This window comes from Coturnix japonica, chromosome 1, assembly GCF_054131305.1.
Source record: "Coturnix japonica strain WE chromosome 1, WE-NBRP24, whole genome shotgun sequence".
Classification (NCBI taxonomy): domain Eukaryota; kingdom Metazoa; phylum Chordata; class Aves; order Galliformes; family Phasianidae; genus Coturnix; species Coturnix japonica.
This window is the reverse complement of record NC_140663.1, coordinates 45,194,843-45,215,414: the sequence shown is the minus strand read 5'-3', so window position 1 is coordinate 45,215,414 and position 20,572 is coordinate 45,194,843. Positions and strand designations below refer to the sequence as shown.

The following is a 20,572-nucleotide window of genomic DNA, read 5'->3' as shown; positions in this document are numbered from 1 at the left end:
TTTCATGCCAGCATTGTTTTTTTTTTCTTGAAGCTGGCATACAAGCAGACCTTGAAATGATCTGTAGAGACACATGTACAAAAGATATGACAGACTGTTTTTGGCAGAAATAAACCTCTTTTGTTGTTCTGTCATCCAAGGTCAGGCATGCATGCGTAACTTCAGTTGCTTCTGTTAAAGTTGATCTGTTAAGCAACTGTCACTTGTTTTTTTTTTCTAAACTAGTAAGTAGGAGGTTAAACTCACAAACTTGACTTTTCCTTCATGAGCTGCCTCTTATACATCTTGTTGCCAAATAGGCTAACGAGGTATCTAAGTTAGAAGGTGTCTGAAGGCTGCATATGGGCAGGCATGGACTTTCTATCACTCAGTGGACTCAGCTTTAGAGGAAGAGCACAAGATCCTTGACATAACAAGGCACTGAATAGTCAAACCACAGGCTGAATTTCTTCAGCCACTTGATTATTACTTAGTCTGTTTAATTGCTTAGAAGAGGACAGGTACTGTAATTTCATATTTCACTTAAATAATTGAACCAGCTATTTTGAAAAAGTTTTAAATAGGGTTTAAATGGAAAGTGGTAGTGAGACCATCTCACTTCTAGTTCACGTATGGTGTGTGTGTGACACATATCGATAGTAGCCACCAATGGAAGTACTGCTAGCATTATTCTTTTTTTCATTAATATGCTAGAGTTATTCTTTGTCATGCCACATCAAGGCTGCTAGCACAGTCACTGACCTGTAGAATGAATCTCTATAAAAGTCTCTATACAAAGTAACCGTGGAAGGAAGGTAAATCCACAGATAATTAAATCCAAAGTTTTCATAGATCTGATCACTCTTATTTGTTTCTCATCCCTTTAAAAAGGAGGAAAAGCAAGGCAGTGGGTTTGTTCTTGGACCTTAGTCTTTTTTGCATTGCTTTTTGGAAGATGTGCAGTCAGCAATTTGATTGACATAGGACAGTTTTGCCGAATTGATTTGGAGGTTTGTATCTTCAGAAGTCTGTTTTTCATCAGCAGATAAATTCAGAAGTCTATCTCAGAGCAGTCAAGAGAAGAAGAAAGATGGTACAAATTATTAAACAACAATTTTACAGCAGTGATGCACTATCACAGAAGCTATTTTGCTGAGTCTTATGACAAGGCTAATATTTTTACTCGTTAATGATCTTGTGGGTAGCTCAAAAACCTTTTTTCCCCTTGCAAAACCTTTCTGACTCAGTCACAAGCAGAGAACTACTGGTGAAAGGAGTCAGCTGTATAATTGGCTGGAATAGGATTTGCAGTGTCAATGGGGCTTACATCTGAGAGCATGGTATAGTTCATGAGAATGTCTCTTTTACTCCAAAGTGTTTGACATCAGTGCGTTAGAGTTCAGACTATAGATAAGCCTAATGGTGAGAGACTTGCAGAGAAGCAATCCAACTGTAGTAGCCTACTTATAAGTAATAGCAGCTGGGTGTTGTTCTGCAAAAGGAGTTCAGATCTCTGTAGCTGCTTTGCAGAAATCACTGCATCATCTCCTTTCCTCCTCTCTGAGAAATCAGTTCACTTAATAGCCACTGATCCACAGGGTTTGTTTTCCTGTTGTTCTCAGGATGGTGAACTGGTCTTGCTAGATGGCGGATGTGAGTCCTCCTGCTATGTAAGCGACATCACACGAACCTGGCCCATCAATGGAAGGTATGTTATGTCAAGGCTGTTTTGAAGGAGTGTGAGAAGCTCTTAAATAATGCACAGTTTGAGTCTATGTGTGCAATCTGTGACAATAGCTCAAATATGTCCCTTTCTGTAGTTCTTCAGGATAATGAAATTATATAAACAAATGTTTCAGTGTGAAAAGCTGTATTTCCCACTGCTTCATTATTTATTGCTGTTTTCAGGTATTATTATATGTTAAAAGTGAAGAGATGGCTTTTGGGCATTCAGCTGTTCCTTATTCAGAGTAATGGAATAGGAGTTTATCTGACCAATACATGGCTGGTGCGGTGTCCCTGTGCTTGTGTGTTTGACTCCTGCATGTTGGGCTTGAGTGTGTTCTTTCTCCAGCAATAGTGTTGCCTTGGGGTTGGGAAGTCAAGTAGAAACCCTGGTTCTACCCAGTGCGTTGAAGGGCATGTTTCAGAGATACCTTGTCTGGCATTTCCCATAAGGAGACAGTTGCTTTCCTTTCTGACTTTCCTTTCTCCAGCACTGAACCAAATCTGTCTCTAAAACAGCTTCTGGGGTGAGGACTTAATTGTGAGAAATGTGCTTTGTTCCTTTTTGCGATGATTTTCAGGTTTACCAAACCTCAAGCAGAACTGTACCAGGCTGTCCTGGATATCCAGAAATCCTGCCTGAGCCTCTGCTCCCCAGGTGTGAGTCTAGAAAATATCTACAGCCTCATGCTGAGCCTTGTTGGACAGAAGCTGAAAGACTTGGGGATCCTAAAGAGCAGCATTACTGATAGCCACTTCTTCAAGGTACCTACAGTTCTTTCTTAATCCAGCTTCACTTCTATGTTAGTGGCTTTAGTTTAGAACAGGAATATGCTTTTGAAGTGAATCTTTTAACTATCCCTACTTAATGTGCTTTAACCCGTGTTGTGGGCTGGTCTCAGTGCTGGACTGGATTTCTTTCAGGTGAGGCTGAACTTGAAGATCTGTTTCAACCCCTAATGGGTGTTCAGTGCACAATTTGGTCTAAAATAACATCCAGGGCTTACACATGTGTAGTGAGGATACTGTCCCCCTGACACTTGCTGTTTCCCTCTGCAAATCCATTCCCACTGGTCCACACTACTTACTAATGTCAGTGTAGCATTCAAATACAAATAATCCGAAGAGACCTAGGGAAGCATTGGCACTGATACAGAAGGCTGTGTGCATGGTCAACTGCAGGTATTTAGTCAGAGTTTTGAGATTTGTTTAAAATAACATTAATCTGCACTGCCACCAAAAAGTGCAGCCCAATTTCTCAGTGTTCCCACTCGCTGCCTCTTCTGTACCTCTTTGTGTCACTGCTGGGATTCAAAGAATTATCCAGGGGAAACAGTGGGGAACTGTGCTGCCTTGGAGCTAAACCTGCAGGTAAAATAGGATTGTTTTGCCACTAGAAAAGTTTTCTAGTCCCACTCACTACACATCTGCATGATTGCCGATGCCAGTACCAAAAAGGTGACTGGGACCAGGCGGCAGAACTACCCCTTTGGCAGCAGTGCAAACTTCTGCCAGATGTAATTGTCCTACAGCATCAGAACGGTAACAGCTCAAGTTCTCGCCTCCGAATGGAGGCGGTCATGCCAATTTCTCTCGGCAGGTGGCAGCACAGGCAGATGAGAATAACATCTGCAGCTCAGTCCTCGGGGAATGTGAGGAGCTGGGGGACTGAGGAGGTATTAGCTCTGATTCCTGCTGATGGGAGCTCCTCCCTGGAGGGAGGAGATTAGGATGGTGCAGGGGGAGGTGGTAACAGTGCCCAGTAGAGCTGGGTTAGAATCCTGCTGTAGCTGCTGAGTGAAATTGGCTTCTTTTCTTTTATGCATAGGTGACTGCTTCACCACATCACAAAGTAGCTGTGCTGGCTGCTGCCACTTGTTGGGGTCTGCTGATAGGAGCAACATGGGGTGGGGGTGTTTAAGAGATGGGGAGGGTTGGGGCAGCAAAGGTCAGTGAGATAAAAACTGAAGTCTTGCCTGTCATGCTAAGGTGTGGATGTGCTTAAGCTCATGCTTGAGTGGAAATACTCAGAACAGGCAGCTGGTTCTGTTAGGTTTTAAGGGCCCTTCAGTTCTGGTAAATTGAGGGCCGAGAGACAAGCAGGTAACTAAGCACAGCACAGAACTGCTGTCTGTCTTCTTTCCATCTCCTGCATTTGAACAACAGATTGGCTGTGTTTAAATACCTCCGTAATACTTGCTTTGTTTTCCATCAGGCTGTTCGAAGGTACTGTCCACATCACGTGGGCCATTACTTGGGCATGGATGTTCATGATACCCCAGATATATCCCGGTCTGTCCCGCTCCAGCCAGGCATGGTGATAACCATTGAACCAGGTAAAAAGATACAGTCAGTGGTGGACAAAATCATGTGACACCAAGGATGTATTGCTTTGAGTAGTTAGTTGGTTCTTCTGACCAAAGCATTCAGGTCCTTTCCTGTTGAACTTGAAAATAATTGAAATGTTAGAAAACCTTATCTTACACCCCTCCCAAAAATATTAGAATATTTGAAAATTGCATTTCCATCTCAAATACAGCCAACGTGTGGGCATGAATTCTCAGAAAGTGTCTGTGCTGCAAGAGACAGAATAATTTAGAACTTAAGACCGCTGGCATTTGATCCTCAGCATCACAGGTCAGTTGCAGTGCAGAGAAGTAGGGTACATTCATTTGTGCTGTGGTCTGTGTTACTGTAACTAAACTGCTACCAGTCACTTGTAGTGTAAGTCCCTCTTGAGCCTTGCAGCCCACAATTACAAGCGTTCACAACTTATCTTTGCAAATGAGGCATTTCACAATGAGTATTTCCGCTCGTCACTTGATTTGGAGCTGTCAGATGAAAACTTATATTTAATGCTTGGCTCTTCTCTCTTTTTATTCAGAACACTGTTAAAATCATCACTGTGAACATCGTATTGAGAGCAAGAAGTGCCAAAGGACCAGCTGTAATTGTGGAAGTTTTTATTGACATGCTGGTGTCTGTAGGCACTGTCAGATACTTCCCCTTCTTTTTTTTACCAGCTGCTGCAACTGAGGGGAAAGAGAACAGTTACCCTTACTAAACTTGTTCAAGGTCAAATTCTTCTTATACTGCTGAAAATCTAACCCTGTTCTTATGGTGATGCAGTGAGGGAAAGGTGTTTTGGAGGGTGTGGCATGTTTTAATTCCCTCCCTTCTTTCAGGACTTTATATTCCTGAAGATGATGCGAATGCCCCAGAGAGATTTCGTGGCATTGGTGTGCGCATCGAGGATGATGTTGTGATAGGAGACGATTCGCCTCTCATCTTGTCTGTTGACTGTCCTAAGGAGATCTACGATATCGAGCAGATCTGTGGTCGCAGCTCATGATGCCCCTCCTCTGCCTCTTGCATCCTCCCAAGGAGACGCATGCCTCCAGGGATGCAGATCCCTGTAACTGACAGCGGTTGTCAAGTGATGGAGAGTATGATCAGTTGATGGCTGTTTCCAAAACCAAAGTTGGGAAGTGGAATGCAAAAGACTCTGGCACTGAGTACTGAAAAGCAAAGCAAACTTTTCTATGTGTATTTTCCTTCTGATTTGATTAGTGCTGATGTTGAGCTGTTGCAGAACATGGAGGTGGGTTCATCCCTGCGTTGTGTGGGTCCATCTGTTCTGATGCCCTTGGAAAGATGGACTTTGTGTGTGAATGCTGCCAGTAGCAGAGCTCCTGTCTGGTTCCTCTACAGATGCAGTAGTGCAACTGCTGAGACCACAGTCCTGTTGTTTACCCTTTTGCAGTAGTATCATAATAGTCAGAATTTTAAAGTGAAATTCTGAAAAATGCTGCTTTTGGACAATAAAGTTGTTTCAAACATCTTTGACTTTAGAGCCCTGGGAGGAGAGGTTTTGGTAGTCAGAAGATGGGTTTGGTTGGGAGGTAGCCTGAAGCCTGTGCAGAGTGCTTTTATTATTTTAAGAATATATTTGGGTTTGGTTCAAGCAGATGCAAAATAAGCCATCAGCAGAGGAAAACACCTCATCTAGTCTTTCAGCTTATTGAAATGTTTGAGTAGAGAGTACTAATGGGACTCCGGAGGTTGTTCATTCTTGTCTTCCACATTTCTTCTTTTTATCACAAATCTCCATTCAAGGCTCTTGTTCTGAGCCTGCCACTGCCCTGTGAAGCCAGTACTATGTTGGCTGTGCTGGGCTCCACTGGCAAGATGCTGGTTGTCAGCTGGATGTGACATGGTCAGTTCTGGGACAGTCACAGCATCTTTCTGGTTTATGCTGTCAGCAACTTCAGCAGTGCATTTTTGAAGAAAGCAGCAGTTTTATACCACTCCTTTGAAATAATTTTCCTTTTAAGAACACTGAGGGCAAGAGCTCTGCTGGGTTTTAGGTTTTGCCAAATGCCAATGAATGCTTTGTGATATTTTTTAGGCAGCTGCAAATGTGATTTATGAGGAGTAAAGAGAAAACTTTCTGTCAGCAACAGCGTACCACCTGAACCATTGTGATGCCGTCGTAAACATACCTATTTGAGGCAAACATGCTGTGTGTTTCCTAAAGATATTTTGACAGTCAACTTTTTAACATCTGCAAAATGTCTCTAATAATATATCTCCTGTTACATACATTGGCTTGTTCTTTGTATCATCTTTTTTTTCCTTTCTAATTGCAGCTTTAAGTATTTTTCCTCTCCACTTTTAAAAATTCTCTTACTCTATCCTCTTGTCTTCATGCTCCATAATATCACAGTTTCCTTAAACCTGCTTTTCTCCTTAATGTATGTCGTTCCCTCTTCCCCATATGCCTCAGCTCCCCACAGTAGATGTAGGCAGTGGTAGTCAGGGTTCCTGAGTTTGACTTCTGGTTCTGTTGCTGTGTAACCTACAGCAATTTGGTTTTAATCCCCCTTTCTTTATTTTTCTGTGTTACATTTGACTTAGTGAAGGCCAGGCAGTGTCATGCATTTCCCATTGCTTTTAATGGAAGCGGAGTGTAACTACCAAGGTGTGAACTTGGCACTTGAAAGGCAGCCAAGACATGCTGTAAGTTTGTTTTTTAAATGAGATAAAAAAATGAATGCTTTCACAAGGTTTAATGTATCAAGTTTCACCTAGAAGAGAAAACCTACTAATCTCTGATGGTAGTTATTGTTAGATATTCGTGCATCACAGTGTAAACTGTTGTATGGGGGGGTTGTCAAGTGTGGACACGCAGAACTGATGGTTACTTTTGATGTCCTTCCAGTCTAACGCATTTATTTTTCCAATTGCACCTGCTAGAGCCATACCAGCTGGGAGATGTCTTGGATTTTGGAATTGTAAGTAGCTGAAAAGAAGTGTGCCTGCTGATGACCACATCTGCACGTGTGCTTAGTTGCAGAGTCAACAGACATACTGTAAATAAGTCCTTGGAATACATATTAAAAAGTTATTTTTAAAATAATGCATTTTCTAGAAGGTCATTTATTGAGCCATCAATTTGCATGGCTATTAAACTGATTTGAAAGCTTCAGAAAGCATTATTCTTCAGAAAGATTTATAAATTATCTGTAATCTGTCTTGTACTTCAAGTAACGCTGTCAAATATAGACAAACACTGATTTCCGTCTTTCAGGAAAATCCCGCAACTTGCAAACACCAATTGAACTTAAGACTGTTGAAGAATGTTTGTCAGTAAAGAAGTGTTTGTGGCTCAGCTGGGTGGGCAGTACTGGATCAGCCAGGACTGACTGCTGTGCGCTGCCACGCAAAGTGTCCAATTCAGGCTGTGAGTTGCTCCATATTCTATAAATCTTCCAGAGTTTCTAGCCATTTCTTCAGCATAAACTACTGCAAATGTTTTGAATCTGTTGCTCATGAGAGCATGTTCCATAGAATGTATTACGTTTGAGTGTTGCCAGCCTAAATTTTTGAGGGCTTTCTCTCAGTTGCTGCAGAGGTAGATAATCAGAGTCTCAGCTGGTACGTATACATGTGCCACTGCATCTCCTGAATACAACCAAATCTGTGAACGTTTTACACATCACTCATAGGAATCCAGTACAAAGAATGCCTTCTCCGACTGCACGTAACAATGACGTACTCCCTAATCTCCAGTCGTATCCTGCCTGATTTATTGCCTTGAAGAGATTCTTCACTCCAACCACTTGGGTGCAGGAGCAGCTCAGTGGCAGCACCACTCGTCATCTGCTGGATGAGAGTGAATCCATTTCCAGATCCTCACTGCAGGATCCACTTCTTTCACTGGCTCGTAGGAGCTTGGATATGCGTAACCCTAAGGCACATTTTGTTGGACTTCTTGATTCACCAGAAACTCGGGTATAATCAAGACATGTTAGGGAGGGATTTTTTTGGAACTAAGCCACAGGTCTTAAAGGAATCAGAGAATGAGATGGAAATTTCATTTCAGTCAGCCATCCCTATGAAGAAGCTTCTTGGCTTATAGAGAAAGTCCTTGGAGACTCTTCTCCATTTTCCCATTTCATACTGCACCAGTGACCTGCTCTGCTTTGCAGAGAACTGGTTGGTAATAAAGTCCCACTGTTAACAGCCTGAGCAGAGGTGTTAATGTGTGGATATGCTTCTGTCATCAAAATGGAAATAAATTTGGCATTCAGCACAATTTGCCACTCAATCTCCATTATCTGTGAAAAATACAGTATGTCTTCTAAAGCTGTATTTGACGTTTCACAAATCAACCTGATAGTGTAGAAAGGAGAGCATAGAACAGAATGGAGATGGAGGCTTCTGGGAATGTACAGTGCAATGTAGAAGATTCAGGAGGAGGGCATAATTTGGAGCCAGGAGAGTGTGCGCAGGTGGTTATAAGAGCAAGGTGAGAACAATCAGGTGTAAAATGGCTGTTTGGTATCGTGTCTGGTTATGCAAACCAGGAGACCCTGACTGATCCCTCTTACTCAAGAGGGGGGAACAAAGCAGCCAGATTGTATTGATGAACTTGTTCTTAACAGTTAGTTTAATTATTCTATCTAAAAATCAATAGAATTATCAGATGAGGAAGTTTTCTGCACTTTCATGTTATTGATCATGTGTCATGTTTTAAAAATGTGAACCAGGAAAAGTAAGTTTCGAGGCAAAAACCTTTGCTATGATGGAGGGAGCGAGGCTGAGGTTATATGCTTCTAAACTATGGAAATGTAGTAATTCCTCCTAGGAAAATTACTGTAAAGCTAAAAAGAGTTAGGGTTAAACTTAGAAAAAACCCATATGATATAAATGACCAAAATGCTGCAATTATGATGAGCACTTCATCTAACTGGAGAACAAGAGTCTGCATTGCAATAAATTGACTTTTTTTATTTATTATTTCTTCCGAACTGGTTCATCCAGAAACCTGTACAGGCATTTTTCATTAGTATGCAGAGTTAGCTTTGTTTCAGTTTCTAATACTTCTGAGATCATTGCAGCATCTCTGCTGTGTGGACTCCTTTCACACATGCTTAGCCTCTCTGTTCTAAAAATCACTGATTGGGCAGCACTGGCTCTGGGATCACGCCTGACTTATAAAATCAATTGTATTTCAGAGATAAAAACAGTAAGTTGCATTTTAAATCAGAATTTATAACAAATGGATAGTGAAGCAGGGTAGTTCAACAATACACTCCCTTCAGCTCCTTTTGCCTTCTCAGTTTTTATGCCGTCTGTCTTACCTGGCTGCCAGCTTTGAGTCTTCCCCTCTAGCAGCAAACAGCAAACAAGCCTTATCTTCCTGGGACAAGCCATGCCTCAGCCCATCTGCTTGCTTCTCCAAAGCACCACTCAATATATAGCTCACCATGCCCAGGCTCTACTGAAGATGAGCAGAAAGGAACGAGGAAAAATTTCCAGGTCCTCCATGTGTCAACCATCCCTTGCTGACTCATTCCACATTATGCTTTTTTAACTACCATGATTGAGTTATCCATTAACAATGGCAAAGGAAAATTAATTCTTGCCTGGGTAAGTCTGACGACCAGAGCTTTGAGCAAAGAAAAAGTAAAACAAAAGTCAGTTGTAGACAAGGTGGAATGTGTAGGGTTTAAAATATTCCGTTCCCTGGATGCTGGGGATCCAAGTAGTAATGAGTGGTTGATGTGCAGTCTTGGTTTGGGAGCTTCTTGTGAATGTTGGCCTCCAACAAGCTGTTATAGGCCAGAACAGACTGTGTCTGAAACTCTGCATTGGTTTTCTCCTCTGTAGATCATGAAGAACCCAAATTGGTTTTCTTCAAGGAACTTGTCATGATCCAAGCAGGAATATCATGGCAGCAGAGAACTGAAATGCTGAGCCTGTTGCTCATTGATGAGGTACTAGAAGTTGGGAGTACAGCAAACTAGCTAAAATGCAGTTATTTTCAGGAAAATAGGCTCACTGAAGTACTGTTGGTTTTTGCTGTTTCTTTTTTTGATCAGTACATTTGACCAATATGAACAATAATGTCTGCAGGAGAGTGAGACTTTTCATTCTGTGGCAGAACAAAGCTTCTAAGAGATGAATGCACGATGGCATTGGCCACTGATCCAAGCTAAGCAGCCTGACTCCTACCAGGAAATACTTAGCAGACGTCAGGTAGCTTCTTATCATGTTAATCCTTTACATGATAGAGGTATTTATTGCTTTTAGTTCAGGGAAAGTATACTGTGTTTTTATAGACTAATATGCACACAGAGTGCAAAGCATAACAAAGGTTTCGCCAATGGGAGCTACAACCAATAACTTCATAATTTACAGCATTATGTCTGGGTTGTGGACATAGAACAGGCACTATAGTCAGTCAGAGAAAGTCCAGCTGTTGCTAGTGCAGCAGGGATGGGTTTTTAAGCTTTGTCAGTACATATCTCTTTCCATGATAAAAACTAGTGTTTCTGGTGCTGCCTATGAAGACCCTTCCTTAGCGCCTCTTGACAGCCTGATCATTTCTATACAGCAGCCCACCTCAGTATGCCTGTGCTGTTGTCCTGCCATGCCATCAGGATCCAATTTTGATCCAATAACTGCTTAACATTTCCAGTGCTGCCTCTTGGATAGACGAGGTTTGATATAGCACCTGGGACTAGGATGGTCCCCATCACAGGGCCGAATTGTGGAGCTTGGACCAGCTGACTCCTCACACACTGCACGCATTCCTTCAGCCCAGCTCTCACACCTTCTTCTTCCCAGAGGAGCAGATTCCCTATGGATGGCTTAGGAATCTCCAGTACTCACATCCCCAGGCAGCTGCCTCCATCACAGAGGCCTTCCATCTGTAGCTCCAGTTCCCTCTGGTCACATAGAGATACCCGCATGCAGCCACAAGAGTCGTATGTAGCCTCCAGTGTGCTCCTTGTACTCAGATTCTGTAAGGCCTTGCTGAGGTCCCTCTGGTGCACTGCAGATATCTGGTTCACATGTTGCTCTCTCATTTATGCTTTCCCCTGCTCTTTTATTTTTTTCCAGGAGATGAGCTTTTTAGCAGCTACATGGGTGTTACTGTGGTGACTGTAACCAGGCAAAAACACACCGTTCCTATTGAGATGGTTCTACAATTGTGGACTTGGATACGATTAAGAGATTTCTAAAGGTGTGTAGTATTTTTTCCCCTTTTCCTGTGAAACAGAAAGAGATTTCTAATGAATTTCCAGTTAGAAAGTATGAAGCAGAAATGTATGATTCATCTTCAAAAGCATGCGTATTTTAGTTTATATATAAACACACGCGTATTATGCACACAAATGTCGTGCCTTTTAGCTGGTTAGAGATTTTGAAGAGCTTTTAACCAAGCATAATTGAGAGTTTTTTGAATGTTCTGGCTTTGCATTTCTTTATGCTTCCTTTGGTTTTCTCGTTAAATTTGATTTTAACTTAGAATGTCCAAGGGTTATAGTTTCTGGGCTTTTAATTATTATATTATCTCTGCAGTATATTTTACTGCAGATCACTGCTGTGTAGCCTTAACATTGCCTCCATCTTCATTTCTCTTCCTGTTGTATAAAGTAGTTTCCCTGCTCTGTGAGGTTTTTGAAGAGACAGCATTCAGCGATTGTCACCAGGTGAGTGCCTTTCCAAACAAAGGTAAGGATGTGCTTGCCTTGAAAGATGTCATCATTAATCTCAAACACCAGAACGGAAATGCATCATTTTATCTTACTTTCCTAGAGAAACAAAACAGGACAAGTGTACAATTAATGAAAAAAGAGGATTGCAGTGCAAACCCAAATTCTTCATATACTGATAATTGCGTATTAATCTCAGCAATTAGCCATGAGCTGCTATTTTCCTTCAGTGTGCAGCTCTCTCTGAAATTGCAGTGATGTTAGTAATGTACACAAAAATGATAATCTGCTTCTCTAGGCTTGTTTAAGACAAAAAGACTTAATCACCAAACACCACTGTTCTTAATGTACTGATTTTTGTTGACAGAACTGATATGAACGTCTTCTATAATACAGCCTGTATTCAGCCAACAGAGTCACAGAATGGAAGAGTAGGAGGCACCCTTTGATCATATGGTTTGAATGCTCCCCTATTAAAACCATTGCACTTTACTTGCTTTATTGATTGTCTAGATTATCTAGATTATCTAGAAGGATGAAGAATCAGAGAGGAAAGGTAGCAAACTAGCAGTGGGGAGACATACATGTTGCATGACTCTTCTCTGGTAGAAAAGATGCTGCACGCATAGACAAAAGAAAATAAAGTCTTCCAGTAAGTATCACAATCTCCTCAATTCTTTTCTCCAGTACTTGACATAATCTTTACGTGTTTAAAAATTAAATGTAAAGTTGCAGGAAGGACTGCACAGTAGCTTCTCTGGGCCTGAATCCATTCTTTATCAGGGCCTTCCCGTCTTTTTGCCATCCTTTGTTAGCTCTTGTAAAATGAGGAATTGTGTGGGACATGAGCACAGTCCAGACCTCATTCAAGTCTCTGTTTGTTCCCTGAATGACCTGGCTGTGCAGATCTCACACTGCTCACGTCAATGCAGAGGGAAAAGCCCCAGTCTTGAAGTGTAAGCACAAGGGAGAGAACTGAGTTTTCCCGCGTGTTGATGCTGCCATTGCATCATTCCAAGCTCAGGATTTAGTGTCTCAGGAAATATTTCTCGTCATTGTCTGGATTCTTTCACATTTGATCGCTCTAACTTCCCCAACAGCAAAGGTTCTCTTTGAAATCCTTAATATCCACTTATTGTTCTTGCTTCACATTTGAAATCAAACAGGTATGAAACAAATTTCATGTAGCTCCAACCTTTTTCCACCCAGCTTAGTAAACTGGTATCAATCCAGCTAAAACATCTAACAGAGACCAAACACGCTGTACCAGGAAGTATATTCATTCTGTTATGTGATTTTTTTCAGCACAATGGATTGGCTTCCTTTGGAAACTTGCACCAGATTGAATACTGGAAGGTATGAATCCCACTCAATGTAGTAAAAGGAGAGATGACCTCTTACAGTGTTCGTTACTGGGATTTGCTCTCAAAGAAGTTTGGAGAGGGCTTGGAGGAGGCTGACCCAGCGGCCACTCCCAGCACCAAGCACTGACCAAGAGATGCCTCACTGAAGTTTCATTCCTCACCTGGAGGAGGAGGGTGAGAACTCCAATATGACCAGCCCTGCACAGCGCCATGCCCTCTTTTGCTCTTCCAGCTCAAATAGAGTGACCTACAAACACACCTATCTTCTTTTTTTCAGTAATTAATCCAAGAGAAGTAACCATCCGGAGCAGCAAACTGAGAACACCATAATAGTAAGTCTCTACCCCTTGTTTTGATTTCATTATTCCCTCTGTCTTTTCAAGTCAGTCGCATTATTATTCCGCTGTCGGGGAGCCTTGCTCCATTTTGAGTTTTGTTCTGCTCAGGCTTTTCCATTCAGACTGTCATAACCTGCTTGTGCCACAAAGCATTATTTCATTTCATCTGGAGGCAGCTGGACTGACAATACAGTTAGGCCATTTCAGGAAGTTTTTAGACATCCGCAGTGTCAAGAAAGAACAATTTGTGTTATCTTCTTTATAGTATCTATTACTGCTTCAAAATGACATTAATTAATATGCAAATAGAAAATAGGAGCATTCTTGCAGTTTATACTTGGTGCAGATCTTATGTCCTCTTCCTTCAATCATTGCTAAAATTAGAAGGTTAAAAACTTTTTTGGATGATAAAGACCTGGCTGAGACTGAAGAGAATTCCTACTTCTGTCTTTTTTCTGCAAGGAACTTCTTTATTCAAAAGTCAATTTTTAAGTAGGAAATGAACTGATTTATCCATATGAATTTCAGTGCTCACAAGTGTGTACGCTTCTAAGTAAATAAATGAGATTAGGCTGCTCTTGAAGTAAACTGGCATGCTCCAGTCTCTGACTCGAAGCACAACTCCTGTGTTGTACACTATTGTGTGTCGTGCCCTCAGCTGATGGTCACAGAAATGCCAGCTGAAGTATTGCTGAGCATATGGAAACAGGAACAAGAGTTTCCAGTGCGATTCCACCAATGCTTTAGCTGTTGGAATAGGGCTTTAGTGTCTATGAATTGCAGTCTACATGGAAGTGACTGATGTTTTCTGTTGTACTCCGATGAGTGTTTAAAATATTAATGATGCATTTGGATTATGGGAAAAAAACCTCACAGCTGATCTGGCCACTCCTTTACTCATAGGACACTTCTCCATGTGGTTGCTTCTCTATTAATTGCATACAGCAAGACTACCAGGTACATGAGTTTGCGTATGGGACCAAAAAGAAACTCACATCTGTCGAATGAAAGTAGGATCTGCCATGGAAATCTTTATGAATTTACATTTGAGAATGGAAATGCAATTGTAGTGTTCATCTTCCAGTTACACGACTTAAGCTACAAGGCAGTTCGTAACACATGGGATGGAGGACTTGCCTTCATATCAGAGATCCACATCCTCAAACCTGCATGTGTGTAGTTTGGCTGTGAACCAGGAACAGAGAATTTCAATTTTTTTTTTTTTTAAAAATCACACTTCTTTTTCTTTCTTTCTTTTTTTTTTTTTTTTTAATAGTATCACTTTGCATTTGTAGAGGGATGGTTTCTACAAGGTTCCCCGGTGTTAGTGACATTAACATTTGATAGGCTGCTCATGCAAACTCCAGAGCTTTCGTGGCTCTCAGTATTCACTTTTAAATATAAAGCAGTTCATACTGATTTTTATTGCTGTTTAATTTAGTCTGTTTGTTTTTTTAACATGGCTTCTCAGCTGTACGGAATGTGGCCTACACTCATTTAAAACTTTCCAAGACTTATCCAGATGCACAAAACCCGCTACCGTCATCCTTTTCTCTTACATATTTTAACACTCCAAGAGCTAAACTTGCCCATATTTGTCATGCAGATCAATTCTATGCAGCAAATCAGATCACCTGTTATGGAAGGGAACTGAGGGATGTTTTTAGATAGTGACTGGAAGTCTCTCCTACCTTTGTACCCTACATTGTTTGTATCTCAGATACAGAAATTGATAGTTGAATTGTCTAAATAAATCATTTTTAGCAAATAATGCTTCTTATTCAAAGGACACATGCAAACAATTCCCAGCCAAATGTTACTTATTGGCTTCTAAGTTCTTGTGCTTTTTGAAGTGCTCCCAATATCACTCATCTCTTTCAAGCATCTGAAATTGCTTAAAGCAACATGTGGTTTTTCACCCTTCCATAAGAAAAAAAGGCAATTTCTGAACAAGGTGCAGAAAAACGTCCTTTAAGTAAAAGTGTGCTTTATTTTAAATAGCATATTCTTGTTTTTAACAATAGCTTTACTCAACAGAAGGAACTTTCTATATGAAAAGCTCTTTCTTGACACTTATTCTTGATGAATTGCTGTAGGCAATTCAGACAGTTACAGATACTGAGAAGAGCAAAGCTTGCATCTTCCTTCACAAGACTTGTGAAGAAAGGATGTGCTTTCTGGTGCATCAATGTATTTCATCAGAATTCCTGGGAAGCCATCCAGCTATACGTAGTAAATATTCCACATACCAATGAGGTGATTCCTCAGTGATCCAGCCTCTCAGCACAAGTGAAATTTAATGTATGATGAATATCTGCACCTGTTGAACAGTGAAATTGGCTTCTGAGACACGTGATACATTTGTACTGTAACTTATCTAAATTTTAAGGAAAGCCCTCTCCTTCTAGATATTCACCTTATAATGATCATAATTTTAAAAGCATTCCTGGGCTTGAATTTTGAACTTTCACACTCAAGAGGGAATGCTTGTGATTTCTCAACCAAATATATACATGCAGGTGGATCAACACCATTGAGGGAAGCCATAAAATGTGCCTATTATAGAATTAGCTATTTGTTTTGTGTAGCTAATGATAAAATCAATACGCGGGTCCACCAAAATCCGTCTGTCTAGCATTCAATCAAGAGATTGAATGTGCAGAGTTCGAATGGGAGAGATGTTTTTCCATCTTTTGACAATCCATATTATACTAATTCAAACAGCATTTACACAAGGCTGCACCGGTTTACTCAAGCATTGCTTTCAATATCATTTCATTAAATCAATGTAAAAGGTTGTGTTGACCTTTTACATATATATTTAAATCTGATCAGTGGAGCTTAAATCGATTAGGAACTGATTTTAAGCCAACACTTAAGGCAAATAAGTGCGTCCACACGGAGTTCCTCAGCTGTTCGACAAAATGAAGTGAAATCCAATTTAAATTAAGCTGCTGCAAACAAACCACTGTTGTGTTGTGTGCGAGTCCCAAATCTGCCCTCAAAGTTCTTTGAGAAGTTTGTCTTTCACTTGAAAGTGTACCTGAGGGAGATGTGGTTAGCTGAGTGAAATCCATCCATCCCAGTCACGAAGGGATGACAGAACGTGGCTGTAAAAAGCTTCCAAGCAAATGCCCATTGTTCAGAGAAGAGTTGCATACCACAGAATCATGGAATCACAGAATGGTTGGGTTGGAAGGGATCTCAAAGCCCACCCAGTGGAATGTGTTTGTAGAAGGGACAGCTTACCTGATAACTTCTGTGTATCAACAAACCTGCAACCTGGGTTTCAATTACAACATTTAAAAATACAAACATACAATAAAGAGACAACAAGAGTGCAAGGAGAAAATAGAAAGAAACAGCAAGGCAAACTGAGGGAGAAGCAGTTTATCATAAGTAACTCTTCAATCAGCCAACATGGGAGTGAACATTTCACTTGTGAGCTTCTGGGGGCTATTGGTTCCCCTGCCTCCCCACTACACTCTTATTCAGATAAACTGTCATCTTCCCCATTTCCCTGTCATCTTGTTCCCCCGGGACAAGAAAGAGAAACTGAACAGTCTTCCTTATACCCTCCACGCGGTTTTAATTAGCAGTTTTTCTGTATGAAAGAAGGGTTAGAAGGAATCTTTCTCAGCTTCAGGCTCCTTTCTAACCAAAGGCAGCTGACTGATGGGCTTCTGAAGAAGCTGTCTTTGCCAGTCCAACCCCAGCAGGAGAAATGTAGGTAAATGAGGGTACTGTATCCCACTTTGTGACCAAAGGAAGGTGAGAGAATGGGGCGTAGTTTTTGACTCCAGGAATGAAAACAGAGTTCCTGCCTTCTCATTGCTTAATACTCACTGCCTTGTAGAATCAAAAAACCATTAAGATAGGAAAAACACCTAAGATCACCCAGTCCAACCTTCAGCTTGTCGGCGAATCAACCACCTCCCTGGGGAACCTATTCCAGTACTTTACTACCCTTTCTGTAAAGAAGTGTTTCCTAACGTCCAACCTGAACTTACCTTGGTGCAACATTGGCCCATCAATCAAGTCTATCCAGGTCCCTCTGTAGTGCCCTTCTCCCCTCAGGCAGATCAACACTCCCTCCCAACTAAGCATCGTCTGCAAACTCACTGAGGGTGCACACAATCCCCTCATCCAGATAATCCTCTCATCCAGATAATGTTTGATGCAGATGTGTTGAAGGTAGAGGAACCCATTCAGCAAAGGAATACGCTAATGTATTAACTTACTTTATTGTTAAAAATAGGACGGTCAGGCAGAACACCTCTCTTGTGAGATTCACTGCCCTAAATACCGTAATGAACTTCACAGTGGAGTCCAAAGTATGGCTAAATTCAATGTATTCCCTTTAGGCAATCATGAGGAAGAGCGAACAGGCATCAGAAATACTTGAAATTCTGCTATTCAGAATAGTTTCTGAAACTATCTGAGCTAGGTACCACCATTCTTTGATCCTGCTTATGCTGGTGTGAGAGGCAGGAGACTGCTGGCTCCCTCTCTCTGGGCTTCTCTTGTAATATCCATCCATGATGACCAATTTGCTGGCCAAGGGCTCTGACAAAATGCTTTTGCCCATAGCAGCATCGCTCTCATTGTGACAAAGGATGGTGGAGACTAAGGAATTCTGTCATGCTGAACAGGAACATGAATTGGTCAGAAGTAATTTTTAGTGGAACTTTGGCTTGCTCTTATTTTGGTGGGGAAGGACAAAGAATGAATGGGGGAAAGCAAAAGCAAAGTTGTAATTCAGTGCTTCTCACCTCCATTCAAACAGCATCACTCCACCCTGACTCAGCAGAGGCAGCTTCCAGACCTCCCTTGTTGATAGTATTTTTTTCTGATTTTAGTACTTTTTCCCTCTCCTGAGGCTGTGCCACATTCAAGGCTATCAGGGAGGAGCTACAGATAAGAATATCCGTAAACAGTATTTTAGTGTCTCCCACGCGCCAGTCTGGAACTGCCTCCTGTTACTGAGTGTTCACGGATTTCCCTATTCAGTAGGAGTTCATTGATTTATAAGCAGACAAACTTGTGTTACTGCTTTGGTTACTCCCCGTGGTTTTACCTGACTGCTGTTAATTAGCCTGCCACATTTTCCATTGTTGCTTACATGTAGCAGTAGATGCATATAACTATTTGTATTGAGCTATCATAACATTCACTTTTGTTTGTTTGCTTGTTTGTTTTTAACCCTCTCTAAAAGGATAAAAGGCACTTTGAAGACTCTGCCTAAGCAATGTGGGATGTCCAGACTGACACAAGATCACTTCAGTTGGAAAAGACACATAGGATCACCAAGTCCAACCACCACCTAACACTGCTGTGTCCACTGCTAAACCATGTCCCTAAGCACCACATCCCAGCATCTCTTAAATACCTCCGGGGATGAAAACTCCACTACTTCCCTGGGTAGCCAGTACCAATGTGTAACCACACTTTCCATGAAGAAATTCCTCCTGACGTGTAGCCTAAGCCTTCACTGATGCTATGTGAGGCCATTTCCGCACACCCTATTTAGTGTAGGGTTTTTAGAGTTAGGGTTCTGGTTAGGCTGTGGTTGGACCTGATGATCTTCAAGGTCTTTTCCAACCTGGGTAATTCTATGATTCTATGATTCTATGATCCTATTGCTTTTCACCTGAGAAAAAGCTGCTGCTGCTGTGGTTGATGGTGCTGTCTCCAGCACTGGGTCTGTCCCATCACCTCTAGTCACCTTGTGCGTGCCTTCTGGCCAGCTGTCTGCATTCAGGTTAAATCACTTCCCTCACTGAAGGACTTGTCCTCTCCCCAGGTGACAAGCACAGCAGAATCACAGAATCACAGAATTGTAGGGGTTGGAAGGGACCTCTAGAGATCAACGAGTCCAACCCCCCTGCCAAAGCAGGCTCCCTACACCATGTCACACAGGTAGGCACCCAGGCGGGTCTTAAATATCTCCAGAGAAGGAGACTCCACCACCTCCCTGGGCAGCCTGTCTCTGCCATCTCTCCATGCTCTTAGCTCAGGTTAAAGCCTTCAAGCTCTCCCTCTTTCCCATGTCTTTTCCTTGGAGCACTGAGGGGCTCCCCATCCCCATTTTTTAAATCAGCCCAACATCCTCACTGTCATACACTGGGACTCTTCTGTCCCAGTCATATTTCCCTGTCACAGCTGATGGCTGGGCACAATGAGGGGCTGAGATGTCCTCTGCAGAGACAGAGTTATTTGTTGAGCCTAGAACCATGCTTCCCGTTGCTCTTTTTCATGCATGAGGAAAGGCTGTTTGCAGTAGGTTGGGCACAGTCATTAAGTACCATGGTTTTTGCAAGCACCTGGTAACCTGCATGTTGGTTTTGAGTCATGACGGTTGGTTGTTATTTTATCTTCAAGTTATCAAGCAGCTTGAGGTGCAATACCATGAGAAAGAAAGAGCAGCAATTAGTCACCATCCCATGAAATGCTGCAACTCGTTCCTCTCTCTGAATCTCATCTGTTCATCTTAGTCAGATTATGGGGAGCGGGAGGCTTCATTTCTCACCTGAGGTTTTAGTAACAGATTGAAAAAACAATGGCACTACATGGGAATATAATGTGACCATCATCTAGAAAACACACAGAGGCAGAGGGATTGGGTTCATGCAGAAACCAACCATGATCTGGGCCAAAAAACTATGGGATATATTGCTTAATCTACCCCTCTGGCTCTGTTCTTAGAATTCAAATTTTCTCTGAGCACTCCAGATCAGCTGGGGATGCTACAGAGTATTGGAGAGAAGTTCCATGATATTCATGAACTCTGAGAAGTTTTGTGGCAATGTGGAAAGACGGTAAATGAGGTACCATTTGTGATGCTGTCTGTCTGGACACTCACAACAGCAAAGGCAAACTTAGCCAAATCAATTACTTTTAGTGGCATCAGCAATGGAGGGCAGCCAGCCAGCCCTACAGTTCTTTAAGGAGTTATAAAATGCACTTCATTTTTACAACCTCTGTACAATAAAGTATTGCTCTAAAAAGTGTTTCAAAGCATGTGAATTCATGCTTTCTTTCAGAACATTTTCATTCCTGAGTGCATCCTGAGCGCCCCAGAGACATCCCACAGCACTAGGGTAGCACTGAGGCTGATATGGTACAAAGGATACGCAGCTCAGCTCAGCCCACCTGAGGG

General features: G+C 41.8%; 1 protein-coding gene across 4 annotated transcripts in view; it reads left to right on the top strand.

The window, feature by feature from the left end:
- XPNPEP3 (X-prolyl aminopeptidase 3) overlaps positions 1-20,430 on the top strand; it is a 30,126-nt gene extending 9,696 nt beyond the window's left edge. Inside the window, exons 7-16 of one of the 4 annotated variants that reach the window (XR_014934931.1) lie at positions 1,602-1,687; positions 2,286-2,469; positions 3,920-4,040; positions 4,890-5,305; positions 6,961-6,998; positions 7,295-7,447; positions 11,116-11,239; positions 11,656-13,249; positions 13,353-13,407; positions 18,629-20,430. Coding sequence is in view for 2 of the 4 variants with exons in the window: in XM_015860714.3 (XP_015716200.2) it covers positions 1,602-1,687; positions 2,286-2,469; positions 3,920-4,040; positions 4,890-5,056 (558 nt within the window). In the remaining 2 variants the exon portion in view is untranslated. Of the gene's footprint in view, positions 1-1,601; positions 1,688-2,285; positions 2,470-3,919; positions 4,041-4,889; positions 7,124-7,294; positions 7,448-11,115; positions 11,240-11,655; positions 13,250-13,352; positions 13,408-18,628 lie in introns of those variants that run through there. The other 3 variants (XR_014934932.1, XM_015860714.3, XM_085517364.1) reach the window with 3 other exon arrangements.
- The last annotated feature ends 142 nt before the right edge of the window (positions 20,431-20,572 follow it).